Below are 18,766 nucleotides of genomic sequence, written 5' to 3'. Positions count from 1 at the left end.
GCTGACATAGTTTGAATAAAAAGAGCTGCTAAATTGGAACCAGTGTTTTGATATGAAATCAAAGTTTTTTTTCTCTTCTTCTCTGCCTCTCACTGACTCTTGTGCATGTTAATCTCTTCATCATGTTCCCCATTTTTCTTTGTCTCTCTTTTATCCCTTTTTATGCCAAATGTTTGGAAGTTAAAAAGGATGTTTTTTTCTCTTTACCAAAACATCAGCACACTTCTCTATGCAGGGGACATGCAAGTGCATGCCAGTAATTGACTGTATGCTATTTTTTCCCCTAATCTTCTTTATACTGAAACAGTGGCATGCTTTATCTCGGGAAGAGCAAGCTAAGTATTATGAGTTAGCCCGCAAGGAACGGCAGCTCCACATGCAGCTCTACCCAGGCTGGTCTGCTCGAGACAATTATGTAAGTATCAACAGAACAGATTGGCAGAGGTGCGTGTGCGTGTGTGTGTTTGTGTGCAGAATTATGTTTGTTTTTGTCAGTGTTGCATGACTTGAGCCTAAAATGGCACATACAGTAGTAATGACAGGCACATATTCAGTCTGCTCCATGCTAATGCGGTCCATTTGTGGACCCTTTGTCTCAGACTAATGTGTAATTCATAACATTGTGATTCACTGTTATATTACCATGCACACTAGAATGGATTGTAGTATCATGGACATTATTATTGCCACAGTGAGTGAAAATTGCCTGGTAATGGTTATGCTAGTCTTTGATGTTCCATATCAGTGTGCAGCTTTGGATGTAAAAAGCAACTGTTAGTGTGAGTTGAGGAGGCTGGATGATGCATACAGCATTCAGCAGCAGCAACCTTTGCTCCTCCAGCTGCCCATTTTGTTTGTGAATGTGGGAGGTTCAGCTGGATTTAAGATGCAGTCTGTTTTTGGTGTACATCATGGCCGCATGTGCAGTGTGTATGTTTGTGGCTTAAAAGTTGTTACATTTGTGTCGGAGTATATGTGGTGTGTATGAATTTGTGAGAGAGAGCACCAGCCTTTATTAAAAGTGTGGCTCCGGCACTCACATTCACTCCACCACCGAAGTGCTTTGTGGTGTTTATCTGCCTCCCCTCGGACACCGACAGCATCCCTCCTCCTTCTGCCTCTGCTGCTCCACTGCCAAAATGCTTCGCTGAGGGGGAGACAGTTTCACAGCTCTGCTCCCAGTGATGCACAGTTAAAGATGCACAGCTACAGCACAGTGACAGTCAGCCCAGTTACCATTTAATTTCCAGCTTTGTTAGTACAAACATAGTTGACGGGTAATGAGAAAAAAAAGTAGAAGAACGCCTTTCTGCTTGGCACCTAAAAGTAATGATATGTATAACGCAAAACATTTCCTACAAGTAATTTTGCATCTTTTCTGTGACCCCTCCCACAACAAAATCTTAAGCTGTGTAAAGGCAACACATCATGCCTGGAAACACCCAAAATAGGTAACGCACTGGCATGGAGAGCGTGCAGCATTCATAGTTTTGCTGTGTACCCTCTCTCTCATCCTTTCTCTCACCCACTCTCACTTAGTCTCTCTTCTTCCCTGTCTGCCGCAGCAGTAGAAGGCAGATTAGCTCATGAATAAGTGGATTAGCAGACTTTGCAGCAGGAAACCAAAGTGCTGCTCATATTTGACTAGAACGACTCTACGCTGCTATCTATACCTATAGTCTCCCCCCCGGGGATTTAGCATAAGCTATAAATCCTTACACACTCCCACCACCTCAGTGGGAAAAAAAGGGGCGCTCTTCACAGTCATTCAGCTAGACTAGCCTAATTACTGTGAGCCTTTTTAATTGCACTTCATGTTAATGTTTGTCATTAGAGGGACTTCAAAGGTAGTGGTGGTGAGGAAATCTGACATAGACAGGTTATAACAGCTGGGTCGTTTTTTCGATTAGGATGGGCTCAATACAAAAAAAAAAAAAAAGAAATACAAGAGAGGCCTCCAGAGAAAAATCCAGCCATGATGGAGTGAAGTCACTGAAAAGTGCACTTGTAAAATCCCACTCTCGGTTGGTCCTCAGCGTGGCAGTTTGTGGTGGAGTCCAGAGTCCGGGGGATGCTGGTTGGATGCCCAGCAGGGGATGAGTGAACATGGCAGTCAGCAGCAGGATATCAGAGTGGTCTAGTGAGCGTGAGTGCTGGAGCCACACTTTATGCGTTCCTCTGTATATTTTTAGGGAAAGAAGAAGAAGCGGAAGAGGGAGAAGATGCAGGAATCGGCCACAGGTAAGCGCCAATTCCAACAGTTCCTGCCTTTCTCCTTTTTCTATTCCCCTTTCCTGTCTGTCCCATGATGCAGCTGTGAGTTACATCATGTTTACATAGATAGACTCTTCATGTATCTGTAAAACAAACCCCTTCCAGTTCGACTATCATCTACACCTTTGTCATACTGCTTTCAGCACACTGGCTGGTTTAGATAGTTGTGCATAGACAGCTAGGGGTGGGATAGATTTCTATATTTTTATGAAAGCAGACGTGGTAGTTTGACTTGGACTGATGGCAAAACGTGAACATGGAAGTTATAGTTAATGTATATCTGTTAAAGAGCTCATCTCACTTGTCAAATTCGGTAAAACTGACTCTACAACACAGTGAATAAATGCACAGTTCACGTCTTTTTAACCTTTTTAGTCATATTTTCCTTCCTCAGTTAAAATTCAGCAGTTCTGCATCACTTGACACTTTACTAGACAGTCATGATGTCTGTGTGATACCGCCGTTATTGTCCCACCCCTACAGACGACGTAGACGCTCACTCAGTTTTCATACTAGACCTTCTTTGTGCACATCGCTCCACCTGTCTGTCCTCTCATCCCTGCCCTCACATATTACACCTACTTTGGGATTAGTCTGTCCACTTTATACGACTACTTACCAATTCTGGGCTTTGCACTATTTTGTTTGCTTTGCTGCACTACAGAATGTCTTTCTGCTGACCTTGTTTAGCTGCGCTTTCGAGCCTACTCTCAGCTCTTGCAACTGTAATCCATCGAGAATTACATCTTAAGTAAAAATGTCGGGACTTTTCTTTTTTTTTTTATTTTTTCTTTTTTTCGGTCTGTAGACTGTGCAGGCCAAATGAACAGTAACGATCTATGATGCCCAGATATCTTAAATATTTTAAAAAAGATGCAATTTTCTGCAGGTACAGGCCAGAGAATGAAAACGGCGTACATCTGAGAATATGGTAAGACAAACCTCTATCCCCTCCATGTCTGGTCCAGTTCAATATATGTCAAGTCTTTTTAAACTGCTAAACACTGACTTGAGAGTATGTACTCACAGACTAATCCTAAAAAGGTCCACCCTAACCTCGCCATAGTCATTGTGTCAGTGGTGTTAAGGCCTGAAGAGGGATTGAGTTTGCTCAATGACCTCAGCACAATAGGCACTGGATTTTCTATGTGTGTGTGTGTGTGTGTGTGCAGACTTGCATGTGTGTGTATGTTGAATTGCAGTGTTTTGTGTTGGCGCCAGTGGATAAAGGGTCAGTTGTTGTGTCAGCAGTTTATGGCTTATTTTTCTTCCATCATTTGTTACCAAGATGTGCAAACAAAATGTGTTTTTTTTTTTTTTGTTTTTTTTGTTTTTAGTTGATCGCTTGGTAACTCACACAGGTCATCAATACTGTTTTTGTAAACGTGGAATAAATAATACATCTGAAAACAGTTTTAGTAGCCCAGAACCTTTTTTTTTTTTTGGTTTTTACGGTTGATGGAGGCTAAATATGTCAGCTCGGTCCCATATGGACTGCATGTGTTGTCTGTCTCTGCATCTTTGTGAAGCGGGACCGAAATCAGCAGCTTGTTTGGCTCAGGAGCTTAATGAGATGCTATACCTTAATAAGATTTCATGGTATCTAGGGGTTCAGGGTGTCTATAATGCCCTCGTAACAAAAGCACTCGCAGTTGTTTTTTTTACCCATATGACAGACATGTGACATACAGAATCAGATGATATGTCAGCCCCTCACTGAACTGTCACCTTCTCTTTTTTTCTGTTGAAAGAAGGATTAAAGAGCTCAATGTGTGGCGAAGGCAGCTCTATTTTTCTCTATTTTTTTTTCAATCTTCCTTACACTCTCTGTGGATCTTTTTGCTTCCCATCTTTTCCCCTTCCCTTCCTCTCACTCCCCTGCGAGTCTCGTAGCATCCTGTTATTCCGCTCCCTTTCGGCAGCAGAAAGTCGGGCAGATGTGACAAATCTGGTCTTATGTCAAAATCACCCCAACCACACAAAGGTTTTCCACTTGATCGATTCCTGACCTAGTGGCTCACCCTGAACCTAAAATTGGGCTGCTTTTTCTTTTCTGTCATTTTTTTTTTTTTTTTTTTTAAACTACAGCCCGTTTTCAAAGCACAAAAAAGAGCAGGCGCTAAAAAGCACTTTATCTCTGATCCAATAATTAGCAGCGCCTAGCCGCAGCGGGATGGACACCCTTGCTGATTCTCAGTGACAGCCTTAAACTAATATGCATAATACCAAGGATACTGCCACAACTCCCCAAGCCCTCAATTTATGCAGATCCCAAAGAGCTGGATTGAGGTTAGCTTGGTGTAGACGCCAAAAAACATCTTTAAATGAACTCGTTTGTCTATTTCTTTTCATCTGCCCTGCCCTCTACCCCATCTGTCGCTCCCCTGTATGAAAAATCTGAAAGACAATTTGCTAATGAGTTAATTTAAGACACACACAGGGAACATTTGCACCAGTAGATGTTTTTTTTTTTTTTTTTTTTTTTAACTTTTTTTTGGGACATACAGCAAAGTAGAATGCTACAATCTAGGTAGATTTTTATGATGGGAAAAACTGTCCTGAATCATTTTCATTTTTACGTATTTTATGGCTTCTGCTAAGTTCGAAAGGCAAACCAGGAGTTGAGTCGTTGAGTGGTGTTTTATGACTCGGCGTTGGTTCTCTTTGTTATCTTTAACATGTCAAACCCTGCCACACCACAGCCACACAGCTGGCTCTCACCACAGTGGAAAAGCACTTTGTGAAGTCATTACTGTGACATTGTGAAATTAGGGTTTCCGTCTCTTTGCCTAGTCACTTCATTCCCCCTTCTCACCCTGTTTTTTTTTCCTACACAAGCTAAAAAGTACTGTACGCGTCCTTATACTTTTTTTTTTTTTTGGAGTTCTCCTGAACCCATCCTCTGTTTTGCTTCCCTGTTCTTCGTTTCCTCTCGTGCTGGTCGCCTTTTGTCTGACTAAGCACACTGATTCACAGCCTTTGAGATAGTTATCTGGCCGAGACACATACATGCCCTCGAGGCTTTCTCTCGTTTCAACCGCTGCACATTTTTTTCACAGGGGGGAGACAGTGTTAACAAAGGTGGCTTTTCAATCTGGCTTGTGAGGACCTGAGAGTTGCAAACACTTGCAAACCATCATAAAACTCCGTATGAGTCACCTCGCATGAAGGAGCTTTTGTTGACATGTAAAATGGATGTCTTTACAAGTCAGATTTATTTTTTTATCATTATTTATATCACTTTTTTTGCCAGTGACAATTATTAAAGACAGGTGAATCCATATGTAATGGTAAATCCGTCAGCTCCAGACAAGAAGGAGCGATATCGCAGGTCATTCCTCCCCATAGCCATCAGACTTTGTAACTGTTCTCAGTATCTCCACCCTTACGCCCTTATGTCACACTGCATGTGTGTGCATTTGCAACCACAATGTAAATATTTCAATTTAAATCAAAAGTTATATCTTTTTTTTTCCTATCTTCTCTTTATATTTTATGTTTCTCAAGTGTATATTTTCTGTTTTCTGTCTTCCCTGCACTTTGTTTTTGTATTTGCTGCTGTCAACTGTGCAATCTCCCCATGGTGGGATCAATAAAGTCTTATCTTATGTACTGAAAGAGAGCGTTGTTGAAGCAGGAGCATTGGTGGCTACTCTCCTCATTCTGTCTCGGTCCGGCTTTGCTCGCTCTGATGTGTGCAGCCAGAAGTCAGCTGTCAAAAGACTGTGATGAGCAAGGACGGAGGAAAGAAAATAGAGGAGAGAGAGAGAGAGAGGATGGAGGAGGGGGGCGGGGGTGCCAGAAGAAAATCCCAGAGTCTATAGAGTTCTGCATTTACCCAATCTCACTTCAACTGCCACTCATTCTTCAGTCTCCCATTCCTTATTTCTTTTTCTCTATTTGTTGCCTCTCATCTTCTCTCTCCGTCATCACAATCCCTTCCCACTCCTCTTTTTTTTTTTCTTTTTCTTTTACACACACAGTCAAGCATCCAGCCACACTCCGGCTGCAATTAGGCGAGATTCAGCGTCTGCCTCTATTTCCCGAGTCGTTTCAATTTGGCACCGAAGCCTCCAGGCCGGTGCGGCACAGCCCAGTGCCTCCACACCCAGCCTTATTAGTGACCTGGGATAATTGGAGAAGGAATCGGGATCGGCAAAACTAACTCATCGCTCCGTGGAGATGAGAGGATGTTTTTAAAACTGTACTGCTTCACTCACAAAAAATGGAGGGAGAGAGGTGGTGGTGGTTGTTGGGGGGGGAGATATTTGGGGCATAAATCAACGGGACGGCGCAGCTAATGTTTCTGTGGGTAGGAAACCAAGTCGGAAATGTTCAGCCTCTCAGCCCTCCTGTTCTGTTACTCCTCTGACCTCCACAAAGCCTGCTCTATGTAGAAAAATGGCCCTCTCAGCACTTCGTAGGGGAGACCAGGGGCCAATTTGACATTTCTTAAAAATTTTCTGTCTAACCTGTGCCAGAGAAACCTAAATGTTGTGTAATTTATAAGGGGACACACACACACACACACACACAGATGCACAAAAACCCTAAGTACAGAGTTCCTGGTTCAGTTTTCAGCTGACCACACATCATTCACACGCTCTTTTCTGTAAAGTTTTTGTCAAATAAAGATAGAATACCACCAAAATAAAACATTCCTATGGACTAATTACTAATATAGCATAAAAAGTATAGTAATGATGTAACATTTATGTAAAAGAGGAGTGTTTTGTGTTAAATTTACAGTTTATATTTAATTCAGAGTTACAGTTGTCCCCAGTCAACCATAACACAGGTTTTTTACGTTCATTTTCACCAAATAACCAAGAAATAAAGTTCATGCCAAGTGTTGAATTAAACAGAGGTTAATACTTTTATACTTACAGGGTGGGGAAGCAAAATTTACAATGAACATTTAGTTGTTTTTTCTCAGCAGGCACTACGTCAATTGTTTTGAAACCAAACATATATTGATGTCATAATCGTACCTAACACTATTATCCATACCTTTTCAGAAACTTTTGCCCATATGAGTAATCAGGAAAGCAAACGTCAAAGAGTGTGTGATTTGCTGAATGCACTCGTCACACTAAAGGAGATTTCAAAAATAGTTGGAGTGTCCATAAAGACACTTTATTTATAATGGAAAGAAGAGAATGACTATGAGCAAAACTATTACAAGAAAGTCTGGAAGATACTATTAAAGAAGAATGGGAGAAGTTGTCACCCGAATATTTGAGGAACACTTGCGCAAGTTTCAGGAAGCGTGTGAAGGCAGTTATTGAGAAAGAAGGAGGACACATAGAATAAAAACATTTTCTATTATGTCAATTTTCTTGTGGCAAATAAATTCTCATGACTTTCAATAAACTAATTGGTCATACACTGTCTTTCAATCCCTGCCTCAAAATATTGTAAATTTTGCTTCCCCACCCTGTGTGTATTTTCTACATGCAGCCTAATCTTTAGGTTATAATTGACCTTAACAAAACTGTGGCAAACAAAAGTTTATGATGCATTTTGCAGTATAATTGTGAATAAAAATCTGTATGATTTTTGAGAAACAAATGTTAAAATTAATGTATAGGCTGTCCTTTTGTATGCACAAAAAGCCACATATGAGCTGTAAGAGCAGTAATGCGACATGTAATAGTCTATAACTATGATGTGCTTTAATGCATAATCCAACTTTCTGACTGTACTGCACACATCATGTTACTTACTATAAAGGAGCATTAAATGACATGAGTATAGCATCCATTTGTTTACAAGCTTTAATGTTTACACCGATAGACTAGATTTTTTTTTAAATATGCACTTTAAATAAACTGCAAAACAAAAAATCAAGTGTAAAATGAACTCATTACCATTTTATTCCAAATTGTTTTTACTCATGTTATGACTTTTATAGTCAGGTTATGAATGCCAAGCTTCAAGTGTGTATATTGATCTTCACATGCCGTCTCTGTTTTATTCACAAAATCAAGTCATGCATAGTTTATAATGGCACAAGACAGGAAAGGCTGACCAGAGAGTAGATGAAATTTGGTGTGGTGCATTTTATGTTCCTGAAAACTTTTGTAAACTCATGTAACTGCCTGTTTTTAAGATGTGTAAAAGCTAAAATTATTGAGCGGGGTATTTAATTGTATTTTATGTTATAAAATAAAACAGGAAACACTCTTAAGCTTGCATTTATTTCAGGCATCCATTGAGAAAACTCCATGTCTGTTACAGTTGCCCCTGGTCTCCCCTCTTCCAGTGGGTGGCAGTGTGTCAAACTCAATATAATTTAAGTATGTGGTTTGAGCTTAGGCGTTTTACTTTGAAAGGTTGTCTGATCCTGGACAACCCTTGACATTTATGAGAAAGAAACTAGCGGGGGGGGAGAGGGGGTACAATCCTCTTCCATGTCTGTGTTTACATAGGAGAAAATGCAGCTACAGTGCTTGCATTGTTTAGACTGAGACTTGAAATTTGTTTTGATTGAGTCACGGGCCTATTGTGTTGTGGTTTGGCCAGCTGCAGTAACAGTATGAGGGTCCAGTCTCTTTGCTTTTTTTTTTTTTTTTTTTTTTTCTTGTAATGTCTTCAGCGCTTCCTCTCTTTCTTTCTCGGTCTCTTCCTCCCTCCCTCCTTCTGCATCCTCATCCTTACTCACCCCTGTGGCTCCTTGAGGCACTGCAGCCCTTCGGAAGAGGCGGAGATATGTGACCTTATAAAACGCTCTCAGTGTGAGATGCTTATCGGTGAATGAAAGGCCCCCAGGTAACGCGGGGCACAGACAGGAAGAGGACAGTGGAGCTGAAGGAAACTGTTTATTTTTGTTTTTACTCCCATCAGTCTAGCCATTGTTTAAAAAAAAAAGGAAAAAAAAGTAGTTCCCTTTCCCCCTCCTCGTCATCCTCTTTCTCTCATTTTCTGCCTCTTTCCTTGCTCCACCTTTTCCTCTCCTGATGGTGAACATGAGTGGTGGTGGAGGCCTTTGAAGCAGCGGCAGGAGCAGTCATTGTACAGACTCTTTGAATATGCCGCCCCCCCACCACCTCCCTACATCCAGACACCTCTCTTCCCGAACCCCCCCCCCCCTCCGGCCTGCAGCAGTGCAGACTGAGCTACGCGGGGGCACACGGCCAGACTTCAGCTGCCCGGGCCCCCAGCGATGCCGCCTTAGATGTGGGCAACACCTCCCACTACCCCCCACCCCCCTCCCTCCTCCCTCCCTCCCCCCTGTTCTCTCCTTGACTCACCCACACATGCCTGAGGTTTGAGGTTTTTGGTGACTCCCCCTCCCCTTTTCCCCTTTTGACCACAACCAGACCCCACCCGTCCCTACTCTCCAATATTTCACACAGTCGTCTTTTCTCCTCGTCTTCCACTGCACCCTTTCAGTGTTCCGACTGACTTGTTAGTTTTTGATAGCCCCCCTGTGGAAAAGATGCAGTATCCCCTGAGCCTGCCTTTAGATTGGAGGTTAAATTTTCAAAGGTTCTTTAACGGAGGCATTTCTTTTATGTCGAACGACTCAGAGCTGGAGAAAATGCTGACGGTGCAAAGCATTTAGTTGAAAGTATTGCCTCTGCTTCCAGGTGCTTTTTCACTGCCCCGCTCATTTTATTTTTCCCTTGTGTCTTTAAGAGCAGCACTACTGCTATTTTATAGAAAGGAGGCGGCTTTTGAAGAGTTGTCACCAAGGACAACTTTGCGATTCAGTCAAGGTCACTGCTAAGACACCACACCAGACTCTAATCTCAACATGTGGCAGGGATGGGCGTTTCAGGCAAAAAAGGAAGTCGAGGATTAGAAGTACTACAATGAGAACGAAACTATAGTGAATTCAGCTCAATGGAAACATGGAAAGGACACTTAATAGAGTCTGTGTGACTTTGAAAGAACTAAACAAAACTAAACTGTTACCTGTGACATCCTCAGGTTCATCTTCTGCTTAACATTCACTCTCCAGTCTGCAAAACAACTGACTAGTGTTTCAAGGTCTGCACTACTGTGCATTTATGCATTAATCTCAAACATTAATGAACAATAACTATGGCTGGGGAGTCTATTTATTAAAGTTGCACATATGTATATACTGCAAGTGTTTTTCAGGACTAAAGTAATTAAGAACTGGCTCTCAGTTGCTGGATTTCAGGTTAAAATATAAAGTGGCTGAAGTGCAATATGATTCTAATTAAATCGGAAATGGTTAAAACATAGAATGTATTCATTATTCACCTGTATTTTTTTTTTTTTTCTTATTTAGACAATTTCCAATGAAAAAGATTTTTAAAAGTTGCTACACTGGCTCTGATACAGCTGCATCTCTGTGTGTATTCATCACTCTGTGGTCTTGCGTAAAGTCCCTCTGACAGCACCATCTAATTGTTTAGACAACATGAGCCACAGCCTACTAATACTGAAATGAGGGGGAAAAGCACTTATTTATTACACTAGTATGTGTTATTCATAATCCGTCCTTTTGAACAGTGATAGTAAATATTGCTGAAGTGAAATAATTGTACTTAATTTGACTGAACAGTTCATTTAAAGGCAGTTTTAAGAAGTGTTATGTCGAGTTACTCTAAAACTAAACACTAACATTATGCATATTACTGCTATTATCGTTCAACTCCTGTTGGTCCTGCTCCTTAGTTGGTGAACAGAAAATTAATTACTTGTAATATATACAATAGTCAGTGACATCCTTTTTATGCTACTGCACCTCGTTTTGTTTTTTTGGGGGGGTTTTTGTGTGTGATTAGAAAACTTTAAACTTCTGAGGAGATGCACAGACAAACATTTGTCACCTTTGGGAAAATGTGAAGATAAACCTTGGTCATATTTATCATTCAGTAACTTTGACGTGACAATGGAAGAATCTGCACGAGTCAAAGGGTTGTATTTTCATTATTATTGTTTATTATCTTGTCAGCAGGATTATTGTGATTGTTGTGAAACTTGATGGAAGAGTAGGTCATGAGCCAAGGACAGACCTATTTACATATATGAAACGGGGGTAGATTCTGTTTTCAATTCTTTCTGTTTTTAAAGATTACTACAATTTATACAGCTGATTACTGAGAAAGAAAATGTGTAAGTAGTCAGAGATAATCAAGCAGATTCTAAAGCAAAGGCCAGATTAGTCAAACAGAGACAAAAAGGTCAAAATATTAATAATACTTTAAGTTTTTACACCATATTTCTAGTTTGACCTACAGCACAAGACCTAGTTGTATGGACAGATTATGCTGATGCACTGAAGAATTATTGTTATGTGTGTACTCTGATGTAGTCTTGTCCTCTAAACCGGGGGGGGGGGGGGGGGGGGGTTTCATCCCAATATGATCTCAAGTAGGCTGGACTAGTAACATAACACTGAAAAACAGTACAATTACATCATGAAAATGTATGCATCTACAAAGTTTCCTTAAAAATGTGAATAACACAAACAACCTGATAGGTCTTAAGAAAAATATTTGCAATTTTAACAATATCATGCCTCAGCTATTACAAATTACAGATAACAGCAGATCTACAGACACAAAACATTTAGTAACAGGCAGAATATAGTTAAAATTGCATTTCCTTCTCTTAAGACATTTCAGGTTGTGCATATTCGTTCATACCGTTCACATTTTGTGTGAAAGGATAGTTTGTAAATGTCAGCATTTTCATTGAATTTTACTTTTTTTTTTTTACTAAAACAAAGAGAACAAGTGGTGCCAGGCACAACAAGCCCCAGCCTTCGCACATATTTCACCCATTATAAGAAAATGGGAAGATTTAAAAAGAAAAAGATAAAAAATTTGAAGTTTGACCTACCTTTCCCAAAATGTCATGACATCTATTCCTGGTCACTAGCAATCTATAAACCCAATTTGGTATGAATTCATCCAACAGTTTTACTGCTGAAGTGTTAACAAACAAACTTAACCAAAAACAATAGTCCTTGCCTCCCCTTTGGGAGACGGGGTAAATATTTGTAGTTATATTACTTTACTGGCCTGACCCACCTGAAAGCACATTGGTATGTATGTGGCTCCTAAACTAAAATGATTTTATTATCCTTGATTGTTAATATGCTCAGTAATTTTTGCATTTCACAAATTCATTCCACAGGCTGGATTGGGCCCTTTGGCGGGCCGGTTTTGGCCCACAGGCCGTATGTTTGACGGCTGTGTTCTAAACACCTGATTCCAGTTGAACCATTCTGGGTTTTTTTTGTTCTTTTTTTTTGTCTATCTGAACATTTCAAGAGGTATTCAGGAGGAAGTTGTTCTTATCAGAGCCAATGGTTAGAGCTGCAAAAAGACTAAAGTTGGTGGAAGTGGTCTTAAGGACTAGTCTGTTACTTTTTTTTTTCTGTGAGCCCTTCTGCTGTCTTTTCTCCTTCCCTGCCATAGTAAAGTCTGCACTTCGGCCTGCACTGGAGACGCCTCTCTCCACTTGGCTTATTTTTAGAGTAATTTGTCGGCGGTGTTTTCCTTTCTAATGGCACCAAAAGAAACCCCTGCGTTCCGTGCGGGGAGGGAGGGGAGCTGTGGAGGTGGGTGGGTGGGTTGTAGGTTAGGGGGCTATAAGGCGGGCGGGGCCCCAGCTGTGGACGCTTTGATTTGGCCTGGGAGCTGTAAGCAGCGATTGAGACGTGAGGCTGTGCCAGTTATCTTAACCTCCCACACTTCAAACGCAAAGCGAGAGCTTGTCCGACTCCTTCCCCCACCGCCCTCCTTCTCTCTTACTCTGTCCTGTAGAGGGAAAGGATTTGGGGGAGAGAAAAAGAGTGAAGGAAGGGGGGAAGACTAGCTCTGAACAGAGGAGCGTTTCATTTCCTGTAAAAAAAAAAAAAAAAAAAAAAAAAGTCCAGCCGGCATTCCTGAGCACTATGCTGAGGGAAGGAGGAGGAGGAGGAGACGACGGAGGGAGGTGAGGGGAAGGGAGGGAGAGGAGAGGAGGGGAGGGGAGGGGTCAAGTTGCTCCTGAATCCATGTGTTTGTGTCGGCTGGACCTTGTGAAGCACTGGCCTGCTGCCCCCTACAACCAACCACCACGCAGCACACACCCCCGCTGTTACCACCAGTCCTCTTTAAAACCAGTACACACACACACACACATATACACACACTTCTCGCCCGCAGCCCCTCAGGCCTCTTCCCCAGGCAGGAAGGCCAGTGCTTTTCATGTCTGCGGTGGGGGAAGGAAAAATGCTCCCCAGGAAACAGGGTGCAGCACCGGGCGTGCGGGCCCGCTTTGAGATCCTGGGATGAAAAGAAGGGAGGGCGGCAGAGGTAAATAAAAGCGACAGGGGCTCTCTCTTTCTCTCGGAGTGCTGTGTTCCTTTCAGTTTCTACTTAGGGTCAGCTCTCCTTGGGAAAGGTTGCCTCTGTCCTGTTCCCTTTATCCACATGTGGTAAAGCAGTCTGCAGGGTGTGTGTGTGCGCCAGTGTGTGTTTGTAGTCTTTTGAGTGTCGAGATGCAGCGAGCAGCAGGACTCAGCTGACTTCTCTCCTACAAAAACACACTCTTGGCTTTGCCACAAGGGAGAAGCAAACTAATACCATTTCTTTTCCTTTTTTCGTCTTCACAAAACATTCATCTTTTTTTCGTCGCAGGAGGCATCTATCCACCTCTGTCTCTGCCTCTCCACTTTGATCACAGATTCTATTTGATGCTGCTCGGGTCTAAAATAACTCTCCTTGGCCTGTCAATAACTGCAGCTAACTCTGTTATGTTAGCTCAAGCCCTGATCACGAGAGGGAAAAGAACACTTTTGCAGCTTGACAAACAATTTCCCTGTCAGGGAAAGGGGCCAATTTCATGAGAGTCCTGTGAAGTAGATTGAGCAGTCAGGTAACATTTTTACACCGCGGTGCCAAGCTGAACACAACCAAGCACTGGTTCAGATAATTACTAGCATTACTCCATGAACTCGGCTTGGTCAACGTAATGATCCTCCTGTGTGAAGAGTATTTCCTGGTCTTGTTCTCCCACCGCCCACCTGCTATGGCAGCGTAAATGTCAACCAGAAGCTACACGCACTGGGTATTCTCATCGAGATCGAGAGAGAGAGAGAGAGAGAGAATAGGAGTGAGTGAGTCTGATGAGGGCAAAGAAAAGCAGAGCAATGCCTGCTGGGTCACAGCAACCCCCATGTTAGATTAGATCAAAGCAGGGCCGGCCCACATCCTGTCGATGACCTATAACCCCTCTGTACTTCAACACTTGGCTCAACGCTGCAGTAAAGGCTTTCATTCAATCATCCGAAACACTACGAACAAAAACTAAATGATTGATTGTATAGATGGTTGAGGCAGATAATTTGCCCTGCCCTCAACTGGGGAGTCATGCCTCCACGGTGAGACACTTTTGACTCACTCTGACTCATGTAGTAGCTGTCTGCTTGTGGTTAATGCAACGTGGATGTGTTTTGGTGTGGGAATGTGTGTTGTTTTAACTGATGAAGCAAAAATGCAGTTTTTCCCTTTTTTTTGTCTTTGTCTTCTTCAGACTTCTTACAGTGTTGAAAATATGTTTTATTTTTTAGTCTTTTACCTTCCTTTTCTTTATTAGTCTGAAGCCCTATTTGCATGGGACTACTATAACCTGTGGACCTGGTGATGTAGAAATGAACCCCTTATGTCTGCGTTTCATCACACAGGTTAAGTAAAGCCTGTTTTTTGTTTTTAAATGAGAATTTAGTGACATTTTTCCCTGGTTCTGATGTCGAGGGCAGTTTTACCATTTAAAGAGTTGTTGAAGGAAAAATGTTTCTTACTGTAGTGGCCATACATGTTGAGATTTCACACTCTTGAATGATTTAAGGTTACTCTTTTAGTGAATATCTGTCATATCGCAACACGAGCTGCTTGAATTTTTCTCAAAAAACTTAAAACATTCTTTTTTTCATCAGTATAGCCTCCATCCTCCTCAAGCAGGAAATAGACAAAATACATGTGCAGTGGAAAGACAAAATATTGCATATTCCACTAAATCACTTGAGGGTTTGTAATTGAAAGTTTTACCGTACAAAATTGCAGATATGGCAGATTAAGATTATAGATGACCCACTAACTACAGGTCACCTGGTAATACTAGTTCCATGAAAATAGTGCTTAACCTTTACTCTCTTCTGATTGATCTGTTTTTTTGTGTGAATACAATGTGTCCAGCGGCGTCATCGTTTGCAATTTCTTCAAACTTCTTCTCTCATGAGACTACTGGTCAGATTCATTTCAAACTTTATATGTAACTTCCTTGGGACAATGTCTATAAAGTCTGTTCACAAATTCATTGGAAGGAATGCTTCTAGAACAAAAAGAGATTTTGTTCGAGGTGCTCTTCAGAAAAAGGGATTCATAAAGTAGATAACAAACTGGAAGAAAACTCCAAGGCACTCTCTTTAAACATTAGAATGCTTTTATTCCCATGGCATGGTCATATCTAGACTTTATTAGACCTAAGGTCTAGATATGACCATGCCATGGTCATAAAGGCATTTTAATGTTTAAAGAGAGTGCCTTGGAGTTTTCTTCCAGTTTGTTATCTAAAGTCTGTTCACAGTTTTGGAAAAATGTTGATTGAGTTTTTGACGAATTTTTGAAATATTAAGCATTTGCCTTTACTTATAATGGGTCATATTTTGATGGCTTATGGAAATGGTTAGAGATATCAATATAGTTACTATTGAGCACTGATAGGAAGTCATATAAATGACTGAAAGAATGGGGTTGTGGGTACAAGCGGACAGAATGAGTTTTCTTCGCAGGGTGGTTGGGCTCAGCCTTAGAGATAGGGTGAGGAGCTCGGACATCTGGGAGGGACTCGGAGTAAAGCCGCTGCTCCTCCACGTCGACAGGAGCCAGTTGAGGTGGTTCAGGCATCTAGTGAGCATGCCTCCTGGACGCCTCCCTGGGGAGGTGTTTTGGGCATGTCCATCCAGGAGAAGACCTTGGGCTGACCCAGGACACGCTGGAGGGACTACATCTCTGGGCTGGCCTGGGAACGCCTCAGGATTCCCCCTGAAGAGCTAGTGGAAGTGGTTGGGGAGAGGGCTGTCTGGGCTTCTCTGCTGAGGCTACTGCCCATGCAACCCAGATAAACAGATGAAGACGAGTACGGGTACAAGGACGTCATATATGGACTTTTATTTAAATTGTTCAGTTCTCCTCCAGTGAAAGTACCACCCCCTTCTGTTGGCAGACTGATCTCCTGTATTAAGACCACAGGACTCTTACATCGCAGCAGAACCTGACAATCTCACAAATTCAAGTTGTTATTGATGCTTGATAGAACATGATGGTGAGGTACAGGTCCTGTTTTTCTTTTTGTTTCCGTCTGCGTTAGCAGTAAGATATTTGCCTGTTCCATGTTGTAGAGAACTTGAGTACTATAAAATACTTGAGTACAAATTTGACGGACTTTCACTCTAAGAGCTTGACCACCATTACTCTGTGACGCTAGTTGTTCCACCACTTCATAGTAGGTGCCAATGCTTGATGTATCTCCTCTTTTTGTTCCTCTTTTTGTCTTGCAGGAGGAAAACGGAACAATTTCTCCACATGCAAAGCGAAGGCAGCAGCTACGGGCCCTCTGCTAGAGATGGAGGCCTGTTAGATTCCATGAAGACCCTTAAATGTCCAAACTGAAGCCTCCACTTCTCAGAGGACCCCCACCCCCTCCCTCCCACCTAACCAAGCCCTACTCCTTCTTCCTTCGACACAGACACATGCCACCACCACCTCCACCTCCACCAAAAAAACGCTTCACTGTTTGACTCTACTCCCTTCTTGAAGGCGCCTGCTGTAGAGACACTGAAATGAAACAAGACAATCATGATAAATAGGAGCACCCTCATGCAACCACGTTTTCTCACCGAAACCCAGAAAAAACATCAATTTGGTGTCTGTGTTTTGTCATTTCTTTAGAATCAGCTTTATTGCAAACTGAGGCACTGCACTGAAAAACCGCAGCAATTTCGATGTGCGCACAAACTTGTCCCCTGCACCACCCAAACAAACACTCTGAATACCTGTTTCTAAGTTATTGTAAGTTATTTGTCTCCTTGGTTCCTTTGTATAGTCCATTAGGCCTACATTCGCTCCCTCGTCTCCCCCCACCCCCCTCTCTTTTTCTCACTGGATTTTTTGAGACCTTTTGGGGTTTCTCGTGACCGACCAAACACCTCTTTTTAGACTGCACTAAGGAAGATGGAGGGATCTCATCATGTCCAAGAAAACGTCCTCAAGACGCCATTTCCGTTTCATTGATGACCAGTTGGTGCAAAAAAGGATCAACGTTTTGATTTGCTCTTCATTTTAGACGGAATTTTATTTTGATTGCTTTTTTTTGTACCTTGGAACCCTTGTTTCAATTTCTCTGTGTATATTTTAGTGATTTTTTTGTTTTGTTTGTTTGTTTTTTTAATATTGTTTTTTTTATATAGTGGTATATATGAAAATAAGCTTTGGACACAGGAAAGCCATTTTTCTTGTTGAAGCGTCTTGCAGAAAATTGAAACTTAAGGCTTCTTTTGATAACTATTTGTAACAAATAGTGACCTCGAGTCTTGCTCAGATGTAAAATAATGCTCAGTATGTGTACTTTTTAAAACTGTCAGGATATGTCAATTTTCTTGGTATTTTTGCAGGCAACATTAGGACAAAGGCGAGAGTAATAGCTCAGAGGCCTATATTTTATTGTTCTAAAACATGACAAATGAAGCAGATATATATATTTACCCCAGCACTTGGCAGTCTTTCTTTTATTGCAATGGACCTTTTGTCTTTTCTCTCTGGTAGCTAATAGTGTGGTCTTTAGCCATGTTGTTTATTCCATGCAAGCATCTCTGTAACATTTTGATTTTAATGCTCTATTTTAGTATTACTTGATGAATTCCTTTTTTTAATTATCATCTTTTGGGTCACTGTCATCTTGGTATAGCATTTTGCTTCCCAAGTGGTCATATTTGAACTGTTTCAACATGTTTTTGTTTTTTTTAAGGAAAAATAAAAAGGCACCGTTGGCTCATTCGTTCACTTGTGTGGTGGAGAGACTGGAGCTAGGAGTGCCAGATGTAACAGTCTGCGTGTCATCCTTTGGGATTATAATCCAGTATCCATAAGTAATAGTAATGTCAAAAAGATTTTAAAAACCGTGCCCACGCTCACACTGCAAACGGTAGTGTTTAGATCAGATCGGTTTAGTTTGGATATCTCAAAATCAGAGTCAGGTCTGAACTAGTCACTGTCTTGAACTGACCCATATGAGTAACGGTACAGTTATCCATGTGTGTATTCACGCTGTAAAACCCAGTGACTCATCACTTCAAACTTGTGACAAATGTAGATCTAGAGCATGGATGTTAGACTCATTTTAGTTCAGGGGCCACGTTCAGCCCAATTTGACCTCAAACAAGCTAGGGCAGTAAAATAATAGCATAATAACTTATAAATAATGACACCTCCAACTGTTTCTGTTTGTTTTAGTGCAAAAATGC

At 41.5% G+C, this 18,766-nt stretch overlaps 1 protein-coding gene across 3 annotated transcripts in view; it reads left to right on the top strand.

The window, feature by feature from the left end:
• Window positions 1-18,349, top strand: part of lef1 (lymphoid enhancer-binding factor 1) — a 56,263-nt gene extending 37,914 nt beyond the window's left edge. For 2 of the 3 annotated variants that reach the window (XM_030149462.1, XM_030149447.1), the window contains exons 8-11: window positions 308-415; window positions 2,193-2,241; window positions 3,164-3,205; window positions 16,805-18,349. In XM_030149462.1, the coding sequence (XP_030005322.1) occupies window positions 308-415; window positions 2,193-2,241; window positions 3,164-3,198 (192 nt within the window). In that variant the 3' untranslated portion in view covers window positions 3,199-3,205; window positions 16,805-18,349. The remainder of the gene's footprint in view (window positions 1-307; window positions 416-2,192; window positions 2,242-3,163; window positions 3,206-16,804) is intronic. The other variant, XM_030149453.1, reaches the window with a different exon arrangement.
• The last annotated feature ends 417 nt before the right edge of the window (window positions 18,350-18,766 follow it).

This window comes from Sphaeramia orbicularis, chromosome 1, assembly GCF_902148855.1.
Source record: "Sphaeramia orbicularis chromosome 1, fSphaOr1.1, whole genome shotgun sequence".
In the NCBI taxonomy this organism is placed as follows: Eukaryota; Metazoa; Chordata; class Actinopteri; order Kurtiformes; family Apogonidae; genus Sphaeramia; species Sphaeramia orbicularis.
Note: the sequence above shows the minus strand (reverse complement) of the source record. Positions and strands in the feature narration are given on the sequence as shown.